The 12,846-nt window shown below is 36.5% G+C and overlaps 1 protein-coding gene across 1 annotated transcript; it reads right to left on the bottom strand.

Annotated features, from left to right (window-relative positions):
- Positions 1-8,926: 8,926 nt before the first annotated feature.
- LOC129566584 (bifunctional 3'-5' exonuclease/ATP-dependent helicase WRN-like) lies at positions 8,927-12,789 on the bottom strand. Its single transcript, XM_055442661.1, has 5 exons — positions 12,148-12,789; positions 11,518-12,060; positions 11,281-11,452; positions 10,339-11,176; positions 8,927-10,147 (listed from the first exon to the last, which is right to left on the bottom strand). The coding sequence occupies exons 1-5, from the start codon at positions 12,641-12,643 to the stop codon at positions 9,164-9,166; spliced, it is 3,033 nt and encodes a 1,010-aa protein (XP_055298636.1). The 5' UTR covers positions 12,644-12,789; the 3' UTR covers positions 8,927-9,163.
- Between the last annotated feature and the right edge of the window lie 57 nt (positions 12,790-12,846).

Here is a 12,846-nt window from a genome sequence, read left to right as displayed (position 1 = left end):
AATTGTGCTTTAATCGAGTTTCAAACGAAAAGTAGGTCTTTGTAAGCTTTATTCACTTTGTTTGACAAAATATTTTATCTCATTCAATATCCGGCATAATCAAGCCTCTTCGTTTTACTTTAACGTTGAGTAACCATGCATTTTTTCTTATCTTTTTGCTAGTTCTTTCTCGTCGAAATGGCTTTCCGTTCGTTTCAATTAATAACGCTCAACGAAATTGTCTTCCATCCGCAAACCACTTCCATCGACATGAGGAAGTCGAAAAATGAAGTGAGAAAATTGAAAATTGATAGAAAGATTTCACTAAATTAATAGCGATTTCCCATTAACGAAAATCACTCGCCAATTTTGCCAATCTCTCCGCTGAAACGTTCCGAAGAATGTGGCATCCTAAGCTAAAAAATCGCAGTAATTTGGCAACGATTCAAAAATTCTTTCAGTTGCGTCGTTATCGATTATAATGATGATGTCGAATAATCCAACTTGATAATATCGATGATATTGGCGATTCATGTGTTTAAAACTTTGAGAAGCTTTTTAAATTTTCAAACTTGAATTCGATGAATTTCGTTCGTTCAACACATATCGATCATCAACACAAACACACACACATCGAGTTAAACACAATTTATATATTGTTCACCGAATTTTTGTTGGAAAATAGCTAATTTTAGCTTATTTAGCCCTTTCTTCTTGTTCTTTTTCTCTCCTCCTCAGTCATACAGTGTGAGGAGTGCTGCAGTAGTTTGCCAATAGCAAACAGTAACAATAAACAAAATGTTTTCAAACAAAAATTCGGAATTGTTCAAATGTACAATCCGTTCTCAATCGACCGCTTGTTTGAATGTGGTTATCGTCGATATGGATTTTGGTCCAGTCTCACAACTGGCGTGCATAAAACCTTTTTTGCCATATGAACAAGGAAAAAGACCAACCTATCCCTAAGAGTTGAACACATATATATATATATATATTTCACTGGCGCCTTTTAGTTTGGAAAATTTTCGCACGATTTATTTTTCACAATTTGTTTGATAAATTTATTTTGATATGCATATGTTGTGTGCTCTTGGCTGTTCTGCTGTGTAAGATTACCGTATCGCTTTCGGTCAGCGTCAGCTTTTGCGAATAGAAAATTTAGTGCATATGAAAAATGTTCGTATTTAATTTTTGAATTATGCATTTATCCCGGACAGATTATAAATCAAATATATGAGTGTGTGTGTGTGTGTGTGTTGAATTGCTGCCATTGCAGCAAATGCTTCACCCATTTCCAGAAGGTTATAAATTCTATTTACAAATGAATGATTTACAAACGTTCCACTCGACAAACCATCGATTGGGGGGAACCATTTGACAAGCTTTTCACACACACACACAAGCTGCATTTTCCCATCCACTTGCGATAAGAATCACTATGATTTGTGGAAAGTTCGGCTTTTAAATTGCTTTGGTCAAGAGAATTGCAATCGAAAGTCACATGAACTGTTTTGAGGCCAAAATCTCCCGTCGGGCCATCAAAAGACAACTGAACACTTCAGTTCTTCGGCTCAAATAAACGGCCGCACATATTCAATACATTGAAGCCAAAGAGATAATTTATTGAAAATCGACGAGACAAATTCTACGGACAATGAATGAAATAAATTCGGTTAATAATTCACAACAGCAAGTGCTTGCTGGTGCTGGCCGTACTATGGCTGTGAAATATTAAACACAATTTGATTTTACATAATATTGAATTTAAATTTGGGCTTGGGTCTTGTGCAAACATGTGTTAATTTATTTAACTCGCACGAAAAAAAAACTTATGCTTTGAAAAAACTTCGTTTAAAACAAACACAAACTTCGTTAGCCTCTTTTTTGCCCATGTTGGAACAAGAAATACAAATATCGACAGTTTTGACTTGGTGTTGAAAAACTGGATTTATTGTTATAATTTCATTTCTACTTGAGTGGAAAAAAATAGTCGCATCCAATTTTTCATCGTTTGATATTTTTGTACGAAAAATCGAACGCGAAAACGAGAAAGAGAGAAAAAAATATATATAAATTACTCAGGGCATGGGTCAAGTGGTTTCGAAATGAATTCGTTCAAGGGTTGGCAACGTGATTGAGATTTTATTTAGGTCGGGCAATTCCGACAAACATGTTCTAGGCAACAAAAGGTCAACTAATAATCAAAAAGGCTAAAAAAATATCACTCTGCATCGATCGGCCAAAAATGTCAGCTTCCCAAATTCACATTCAAAGCACCAACTATGTTGAAGCCCTGACCCTATCATCTCATACGCAACATGCAGTATTTAAAATATGCAGTGCGTTTTTTCCTGTGTTGTGAAAATGTGATGTATTGGGAATATTTGCTGGGCGGAAGTAAATATGAAAAGTAAATTCATTATCGACGCACAACACCCAAAATGCCGTCATGACGACTGAATCTGCGTTCGCACCACCCAAACTGAATCAATAAAAGAGTGTATGCAACAAAAATAAGCCAATCCATATGGAAAATTCCATCCTATATTGTTGCTGCGATGCAAGAGAGGAAAAAAAAATATTACATTAAATAGTGCCGTAACAATGATTCAGCGATTTCGCTCAGTTCACCATTTTTGAATTAAAATCAAATTGAAATTCGTGTCAATAAATTATCCGAATTTTGCGTGTGCTTTTATTGGTATGTTCCAGCGTATATAAGTAAAACGTTGGTTTGTCATGCGGTCAAAATCAATATATGTATGTAAGTTTCATCGAATTATTTTCACTGATTGTATTGATTCATGGGATTAAATCAATTCATTTATTGTGTTTCACAGTTCTGGAGTGAGTCTCTTTCATTTGAATTTAATTCCACAACTCCGTCTCCGCCTCTATTACAAATCACAATTATTTTGGCTGTGAATATCAATTGATTTATGCCGATTTCTCTCCTTATCTTTTTGAGTCATGAATTTCGAATTTCTGAATGAAATTCAAATAATCATCTTCAAATCAGCATCGACTGAGCGTTACGAATATGTTATTTGTCACCGCAAAAATGTTCATCGTATTTTGCGTGGGCCCAAGCATTTTTTCTTCAATGTACCCACCCACATTGAAAAAAATAGTCTCATTATTTCTGACAGGTATAAAATGCATGAATTTGAATATCAATCACAATGAAGTGATTTCGAATCGAATTTCACATTTTCACGAAATGTGTGCCTTGGCTCAAAATATACGACTTATAAGGAATAATATATCTGTACTTGGAATTGGTTGCAAAGTACATACTTTCTAGCAGAGAATAGATCTAAAATCCGCTTCTTCGAATTTGAATCAATTTTGCTTTGACATAACTGGTCACTTGTCATTCTTAGTTTGCAGGCAGCAACTCAAAGAATATTGTGTGTTTGAATTCGATTGAACGATTGCATCACTCCGTAGAAAAATATCTCACGATTTCAATGGAATGTCCGAAATGAAATCTTCTCAACACATACTGCTGCGAAGAAGCTTCAACAAAATACAAATTTCCAATAAATTTCAATACATATTTGTTGCATTGTAAAATCTGTTGCATACAAATTGTGTTGAGTAAATCTCAAAATATGACATGATATTCACTTTAGAGGTAAGTTTGAAATTGTTTATGCTACCAGTTCAGTGTGTACTTTGATTGAATTTTTCCCTCTTTTCAATACATGAATTTAATGTAAAAAAGATTTGCTCAAAATTCTTTACCTATCCAGTATCCACATTCATTCGCATCGCAGTTAATAAAAATCGGAATCGATGTATACGTAACCAGCATAGCGAGCATGATTTGATCTTCTTTTTTAGCTCAACCGTGGATGTTTTAATGAATCTGTCAGATGGATGCAGTTTGTATGCAGGTTTATTGCTTTGTAGTCGGATAATTGTTTCGAAAGCAAACAAAGTCTGTGAGCAAAGTTATTTACAAATATTTGCCAAACGAAAGCGATTTCTTTCGTCTTTTTTCAGCTTCATGTGCTCAACACACAATATGTTGTACCATTGAGACGGTATCAGTTTTTCCCTTGAAAGACGAATGCAATTGCCATTTGTCGTTGCTTACTCATATTCACATGGAGTTTTTGTGCGGAATCGTTGTAAACTTTTACCAACTGCATATATGAAAGAGATGAGAAATGGTTGTGCGACTCTTTATGTAAGTACTGATTGAAACTTGGCTTTTACAATGATTGAGTCACCAATCACCATAGAGACATGTCCATAAACGGCATAAAATTTTGAATTTATCAGTGAAAAAGTAGAGCAGCAATGGCAGTGGCCACGAGAATTGTTCTGGCGAATGAATTTCCACGATAAAATAGCTCGTACATTTTAAATGGCGTTTTAATGAAGTGAGTCGCAACACAGTAACTGGTTGCAATACATACGCGCCCGAAGCGAAAATATTGCAGATAAACTCATGAAATAAATAAACGCCGGAGAAAATATGTAATTAGTTGTGCTTCAGTATCATGCACAGACGAAAACATACACACGCCGTATGTTATAAACTGCAATCATGACCACAGACGCTTTGCAAGATGGTGCAGAGGATACCGGAGTTTATATAGATGTGTCTTTTCCGCGTCCCGGTTTTATTTCTGTTTTTGTTGTTTGCGACTGCGAAATTCATTTTGGCTTTAGTGCGGCTAATTTGAAACGTGAGCAATTTCTTCTCGGTCAACGCAATAAAACCGCAAAAATATATTATTCGTAGAATTCGTGGCGCGATTGGCCAATAGTTTTCATGTGTCGTTCGTTTCATTGAAATCGCTGACCAATCGATTACATCACATGGAATAATAATGATTTTACCTCACCTCGGCGAATGTTGGTACGATGCCATGGTGTGTTCCTTTCTTTCGTTCTCTTTCTTTATCTCATCACTATTCGAGACATTCCATCGATTTGGCCGATCGCAATAAACGACAACGATGTTTCAACATAATTGTTTCTTCATTTTTAACTTTATCTCATGCTTTTTCATTTACTGTCTGCGCTCTCCGACAACAAAATTCATCGAATTTTATCTTCGGCTCCGATTTATACAGCATATTTTTGCCTTCCGTCGAGCGCTTTTCTCGTTCAAATCGGAAAAGAGGATCTGATATGAATGGTAAGACATTTTCCATTGGTTTTCAACAACATGACCATTTTCTTGTTAAAGTTCTCGCTCCATTTTCTTTCGTAACCAATTGTTACACGGAAAAACCGATTCAATGCATCAACATGAGAGAGAGAGAGAGAGATTCATGGACTTTAAACTCAATCAAATTTGTTTGCACAGAAAACTCAACGTTTTTATTTTTCATTTTTCTCTTTCATTCTCTTCCTCATCATATTTCATTGGAAAGAGATTTCTCATCATATCGATCTAAAAGCACATTTTCCTATGGCAATCCCCTCTCTCTTCCACTCAACATATGCACACGACATATTTCTGTCACTGGAGCATGGCCAAGAAGAAGACAAAAAAATATCATCCAGATAAAATAAACAATAATGCATCAAGTTTGCCTGGTTCTCTTTTCATTCAACTCTCATCTATATAATGATTCTCTCTCTCTCTCTTTCTTTCTCTTTTTGTGTGTATGTGATCGCTTCTGCAGCAATGGCTCCACCGCTGATGTCTCATATTCCATCAATTTATTGCGTAACGTGTCTGTATTACAGACTAAAGTCGAAAAATATTGTGTGTTTGACGTTGATATTGTTGGTTCGACCATAAGCTACCATTGTTGACTCGCTCGATTATTATTATAACGACGAACAGAAAAAAAAGAACTGATATTGTCATATTTAGTTTCTGTGTGTTTAAGCGAAGGAGCAAAAAATGTCTAAATGAATCTCACAAGCTTAAAAACGACTAACTTTTGATTTGATGACGGCAAAATCAAAGCAACTCGCTTTTAGTTTTTTTCTGCTCGACCGTTTCGTGTTGAGCATATGTCTTGCACAGAAAACATGTCACTGTAATTATTTTATATGGCGAAGAAAAGTTTTTGTTCCGCTTATAAATGGAGTTCAGCAACGAGAAAGAGAGAGAATTGCCGTTGGCAAGTTGGCACATTCAATTCATCGCGCACATACACCGTTCTGCATCAATTACAATCCATTCGATTTTCATGGCTATTTTCAACTTTTTTAATTATTAATATTGTCATTGTGTTTTTCCATTTAATTACACATTCATTGGATGACACTTTCTTGATAATGACACTACCATTCGGTACACATCAGGTCAATTCCATAGGGGAGAAAACTGAAAATGGTTAATTAAATCGAGGATCCTGCGGTGGCTTTTAAACTCGTGTAATTTGGTGCCTTTGTTCTAGTGAAAACACGAAACAGTGGCCAAAAATTCATTTTAAACGCTTATTGGCAATCACGTGCTCAAACGAATTCCCATAATGACTGCGTGACCGAAATTCGATATTCTTTTTTCTCTCGTTGCATTTCGATTTCAGTATGCAACTCTTTCAGTAGATATTTTTAGCTTCTGTTGCAATTTCCATCCCAAAATTTATGCATCGAATAACGATGAATGGATTTCTAACGTGACCCACATGGTGATGTCTATTAGATAGCTTTCGAGAGGCAAGAATTTTCTTCCCAAATTCCATTAAAACAACAACCTAATAAATTTATACAGACGCCATCAAGTGGAAGTACACACCGAGTGCATCTCGATATAATTGAGCACGAGAATGATTTCACACTTGCATATTGCATTCATTAGCATAGATAACGATATATGATGATTGGAATCGTACGTAACGTATTGAAAACTTCTTCCATTTTTGGAATTAGGTGCTACAAATACATTGGCCAAAGTTCGATAAACAAAATTGAAACATCTATTTTCGGTTCGATACACGGATGGCGGAAATGTAGTTCAGGTCGAAAAATAGACGGAATATTTTCCGATAAAAAATAAGCAATAATTTTTGCAACGATAAAAGAGCATTTTAAATTGAACAAAATGTCAATTGTTTGGCCATAAATCGGAAATCGAATGAGCAAATGGTCAAAATCCAAACAAACAAACTCGATTAATTTAATCAGTTGCTATCACAACGATGCATAAATTATAAATTTTGAATTACAAAAATAATGCGGCCAACAAACACAAAAGCCCCAGTGTTTCACCATGATTTTGTGATGTTATTGTTGTTTGTGAGGATTAAATTGGATGTGGTTGATTGTTCGCACATTTTTTTTTTGCATTCTATTGAATTTCGATAAATAAACAAACTCATAAAATTATACACCGAGTTTTCCTATTTTGTTATTGGTTGGCAAATCAATATTTTCACTGGGATTCAACGCTTTTATGTGAAAATAATGTGAAAATTCTATTTTCAACATATCACACAGTTTATCTCCACTGAACGGAGTCAGCAGCCATCCAAATGAATAGCATGCGATTGATGATGTCCAGTTGAAAAAATTCCGCCTGTAGTTACGGCACTTGGTCTACGCATGAATTGATTTTGTGGTTTCGGATTTCGGATTTCGGTATAATTACGAGCAAACTTTGACTACAAACTTTTCGATGAGTCAATAAAAAAAAGCGAAAATACTAGTTTGCATTTCATGCGATGGCGTCGTGCAGCTAGTTTGTTTCAAAGAGAGAACTTTTGTGCATCGTCGATGTTCGTCGGGTTTTTATCTCTCTTCTACTCTCTCTCACTCTCTTTCACTCCTTCTCACCCTAGATGTATGAATGAAGAATAGCATGTCGCAAAATGGCTCTCAGTCTTTTCTCATGTAAAATGAAGACGAAAGTTTTGAATCCATAATTAAACAAAAATACGTAAGTGAAATTCAATTAGAAAATGGAACGATCTGTTCTCATCGTTCGAACAGATTAGTAGCAACAGCGTTTTGGCATCAGCTTTTTCTGTTTGTTTGTTCCGAGCGAACGAATGAGAGAGGTTTTCTCGAAAGGGGGAGAGACGAAAAGAGCGAGAGAGAAAGGGAGAGAAATAGACAGAGAATAGTTCTTGAGAGCAAATTAAACGAAGTGCAGCAAAAGTGAGGCGACGAAAACAAAGCGAAAACTATTGTTGCACAAAAGTGGTAAAGAAAAGAAATCTTTTCTTTGCTGTCATCAAAATCACGGATCTGTTATCGGTGCACGAATAGATGAAGCTCTCGTCTTTGCTACTGTTTTCTCTACACATTTATACATCTACACCGTAGTATATCACACTTGACTATAATGTGATAATACGGAAACTTCTCAAAACTTTTCTTGTGCTTCGGCTTTGCGTCGTGGTTCTTTGTTAAAGCCGTCTTTCAATACTCTCGATTACGTTTCGCTTTTTCTTCGTGAAAACTTCGTGTCGGTCTCTTCGTTGTGTTTTCCTATGTGCGAAACTTATTCATGCCCATTTTTATTATAGACTCCAATGAATGATGCTGGACCATTCGTTTCCGATGTTCGATCAAAGTTTTACTTGTCTAATGAAGTCTTAATGGGGTTTTATTACACGTATTTATCTAGTCATCAATGGAACATATGTTTAACGACATTCATTTAAATACATACACCAGCCGACGACACACATGCATAGACTCTCAATCAACACATTCATCAACGGAAACTGCTGACATGTTCCAACATCGAACCTCATCAAAAGGCGATTCACAAAACGACTTCGATTGTTTTATTCGGATCGAATTGCATCCCAGTTCCGAACCGTTCTTACATTCTAAAGTCAGTATATCAATCAAATTGAAAACTCACAAAACTTTTGCACCGGTCCCCAAATTGGCCAGCAAATTAATTGCAAACTACCGGGCTACTACTGTTTACTACCGTTCGCATTGGCTTACAGTTTTTGGCGAAACTTTTAATGTCGAACACAAATTACGTGCAAAAGTAAATAAAAATGCAATCAAATAGAGGTGTAATTCTTTTAATTTTACCATTTTTTCACATAAGCTATTCAGAAGTTGAAAAAAGTGTTCGGTTTTAAATATTCAATGGCTTTGTTCTTTTCAATTATCAAACTTTTTATTCTCTGCCATGAAAAAAAATAATTTAGTTTCAGTTTTTTTTCTCGCAAATTTCACATAAGAAAAAAAAACAGATTTAATCAGCTTAAAAATTAAATTATTTCTTAATTTGGACGATTCCCTAAAAGAACGAGTTTTTTCGAATTGGATTCGACTGGCCGCTTGCGGTTGTGGCTGTGCTTTTCTTTGTGGTAAGCCATTGTGGTAGTGGCCGTTTATTTTGCGGCTCATCTTTATTGTCGCCGGAATCTGAATCGGAGTCGCTGTAGTATTGAATTTGGTACTTTGACCGTACAGCTGGACGCTTCCTGGCTGCTGATGCTGTCGTTGTTTTGCTTTGAGCCACGGGCAATTTTACTGTTTGCTTAACTTCAACAGTCTTGGACTTAACTTCGACTGTCTTGGGTTCGGTATTTTGATTTGTCTTTTGTGATGATTGTAATGGTTTCGATGTCAATTCAGTCTTACTATCAAAACTTGCTATGGCAGCTGCAAAATCGTCTTCATCCTCTCCTAGCAAATCGGCAAACGATTTATTATTTTGACTCGATGAAATCGGTTTCTGATTGCTCTTATCTTCTTCTCGTTTCGGTTGGCTTTGATCGGGGTTTGAATTGACTTTCTCAATCGTTTTCGCTTCCAAAAGTGCACCACCATTGACAAGTCGATTCTCATCAATATCGAAATACGGAACGTTGATTGAACGCAGAAATTGACGAACTTTCAAGTAGTTCAACACTAAAATCAACATCTGTTCGGTGATGCGACTCTTTTCGGCAAATTTCGCTTTCACCACGCTGATATTATTCAAATTCGTAATATCTTCATCAGTCACATTCGATTTGAGGTACTTTAAGATTTCATCGTTCGCTCCGACCAAATGGGCCAGATGCGTTGTTGTGATGAGAAAGCCAGTTCGAATCAAAATCACAATTTCGTCGATGATTTCCGATTCAGAGCGATTCAGTTGTTGGCATATATTTGTGACCGATTGATTATCCCTGATCAGTTTGATGATTCGACGTGTTTCTTGTGGCGACAATTGAGATTGCTTCTTCTTCAATGGGTATGTTTTCAGAAGTGTGCTCAGACAGAATTCGTTGTTCTGAAAAGATGACGACGAGATTAGTAAGAAGAAAATATTAGCTCAACCCGTTTTTTTCACTGAATGTAAGATAAATTCCATAGAAAAACGGTTCGTAAAGTTAAATATTCCGTAAAAAGTGTGGTAGAAATATTCAAAATAGAAAAAATCTTCTTCGATTGTCAAAAAAGAAAAAAAAAGTGCCAACTCACCATGAATTTAATGATACCATTAATGAAGTACGATGCAAATTTCTCTATTTTTGCTATAGAGAAACCATCGATAAGATACGATTTCAACTCCTTGACGCTGACTGGCTTCTTCTGGACCATCTGTTGAATGGCTAGGTTTGTGGCCACCAAAAACGGCATACAATCGCTGTTTTCGGCTAAAATCGCACGAATGCCCAGCAAAATCTCCTCCAAATGCTTATCGCTCATTTCCGCTTGCAGTTGATAGTCATCATCGTCTTCCTGTTCAACTGCAAACTGGTTTTCGACTTCCATTGGAACAGCGGCCGGTGGTTTTGTTGTACTTGTACTTGGTTCCAGGTTGTTGTTTTGAACAACCTTCCGCTTCTTCCTGAAGTATGGGTACATTTCTGGTTTGGCTTTTAAAATCAAACGTTCTCTCGTTTTCAACCAATCAAGTCCTTTTGGAGAGATGATTGGAATAGGTCGATAAGGCAGTGGTAGCTTTTTTATTGTTATGTACTGATTTTCTTTCAATTGATCAACCAAATGGCTCCAATATTCTTTCGGCCAAATTTTGCCAGCGCCATAAATTTCCTTGAAATTTTTAAATTCCAACGCCTTTTTTTCGGAAGATCCTTTCAGCACGGTTATCGCTACAGAGACCTTGTTCGTGACTTTCATCGCTTTCAACAAGAGGTACGCATTTTCTGTGAAATCATAGTTGCCTTCGTCGTCAATACCCTCGTATTGATCACTCAAAGTGATGCGACTGGAACCATTGTCACAATTATCACAGCAATTTTTACGTGGACGTATGCGTGATGCATCGGAACCGAAGTATTCCAAGAGGTATTTTCTAAGCAACGAAAGTAAATTTGAATGAATTGATTGAATTTTAACTCAATTGGAATAATTTTTGTTTCTATTCGACCTAATAAATTTATTTCTTCCTCATCCTACCTTCGACACATCGATGTATGACAAAAGTTTCGCATCTTCTGGCCAATTTCGCGCAAATGTTTAATCACCGCTTCCGATTGATGTTCGCGATTCTCGCTCAAGAACCATTCGTGTAATCCAAAGTCAGCTTTGTCATGGAATGTAATTGCACGTGACAATTGACCATCTCTGCCTAAAAACATCAAAATCGAATATTATGTGAGGAAAAATAATATTATGTGAAATAATATTATCTACCAGCTCTGCCAACTTCTTGGTAATATGATTCCAAGTTCTTGGATGCTCCATAATGAACGACACAACGTACATCGGGCTTATCGATGCCCATGCCAAAAGCAACCGTAGCCACAATAACGTTTAAACGATCTTTGATGAAGTCGTCGAGTACGGTTCTTCGTTTCTTCATCGATATGCCAGCATGATAAATCTCGCAATTCACACCATTCTGCTGTAAGATCCGTGCAATTTCTTCTGAACCATTTTTCGTCAACACATAGACAATAACACTGCCACGAACGTTTGTAACAAATGGCTTTAGGTCATCCCAAATATTTTTGGTTTTATTTCGAAATGAAAAGTGAATGTTTGGCCGATCAAAACCCATTGACATGATTTGGGGACTCTTCAAATGAAGTGAATAAATGATATCATCACGAACATGTTGAGTGGCAGTTGCGGTTACGGCTAAAATTGGCACCGATGGTATTTGCTTTCGGATGCAGCCCAACTTTCGATATTCGGGACGAAAACAATGGCCGTATGCGGAGATACAATGACATTCTATGGGTTGAATGGAAAAAAAGAAATTTAATATGGAATAAATTCCAAATTCGATGATTCCAAGTATGATTTGTTTCAGCTACTCACCATCAATTGCAACCAGTGTTAGCATCGGCTCCAACTTCCGCAACAGTTTCTGTCCACGTTCACCGTTGATATACTCTGGACTGACGTAAACCATACGAAAATCTCCGGCAGTCACTTGACTTTCAATGTTTCGATCGGTTTGTGCTGAACCAAGATAGCAAGCCGGAATATTAGCGACACTCAATGCGCTCACTTGATCTTGCATCAATGAAATCAACGGTGACACAACCAATGTGATTCCATTTGTGTAAACGGCCGGAAATTGAAAACATAACGATTTTCCATACCCAGTTGGCATGATGACGCAATTATCACGCTTTTCTTCGATTATCGAACGAATGATTTCCCATTGGCTTGGTCTGAATTGGCCGTGACCAAAATTTGATTGCAAACATTGCAAATGCTCTGCACTTGGCTTCTTCGCGTCCAGCTGACGATCGACTTGGCTCGCCACTTCCACCAAAATTGCATCATCAAAATCAAAATCGTCATCCATTTTTGGTTGGTTTTTCCACAAAACTTTAGTTTAATTTCATAATTTCTTCAACAATATATACAGAAAACTTGAACAACAACGAAGGATTACTGTGTTTACAAACCTTTTATGTGATGAAATCGCGCGTTTTTGTTTTGACAGCTGTCATTTCCATAGGAAAACTGGAAACTGGAAATTCTATCCCTATTAAAAAAAAATTCAAT

The sequence above is a fragment of the Sitodiplosis mosellana genome, unplaced genomic scaffold (genome assembly GCF_009176505.1).
Source record: "Sitodiplosis mosellana isolate CC-2019 unplaced genomic scaffold, AAFC_SMos_1.0 Smas_scaffold_3, whole genome shotgun sequence".
In the NCBI taxonomy this organism is placed as follows: Eukaryota; Metazoa; Arthropoda; class Insecta; order Diptera; family Cecidomyiidae; genus Sitodiplosis; species Sitodiplosis mosellana.
Note: the sequence above shows the minus strand (reverse complement) of the source record. Positions and strands in the feature narration are given on the sequence as shown.

Excerpts from the sequence above, each read along its gene's own strand:
- LOC129566584 (XM_055442661.1), bottom strand. The coding sequence starts at position 12,643 with ATGGATGACGATTTTGATTTTGATGATGCAATTTTGGTGGAAGTGGCG. Across the intron at positions 11,177-11,280 it reads CATACATCGATGTGTCGAAG|AAAATACCTCTTGGAATACT; the intron begins GTAGGATGAGGA and ends TTCGTTGCTTAG. Across the intron at positions 10,148-10,338 it reads ATGGTATCATTAAATTCATG|AACAACGAATTCTGTCTGAG; the intron begins GTGAGTTGGCAC and ends TCATCTTTTCAG.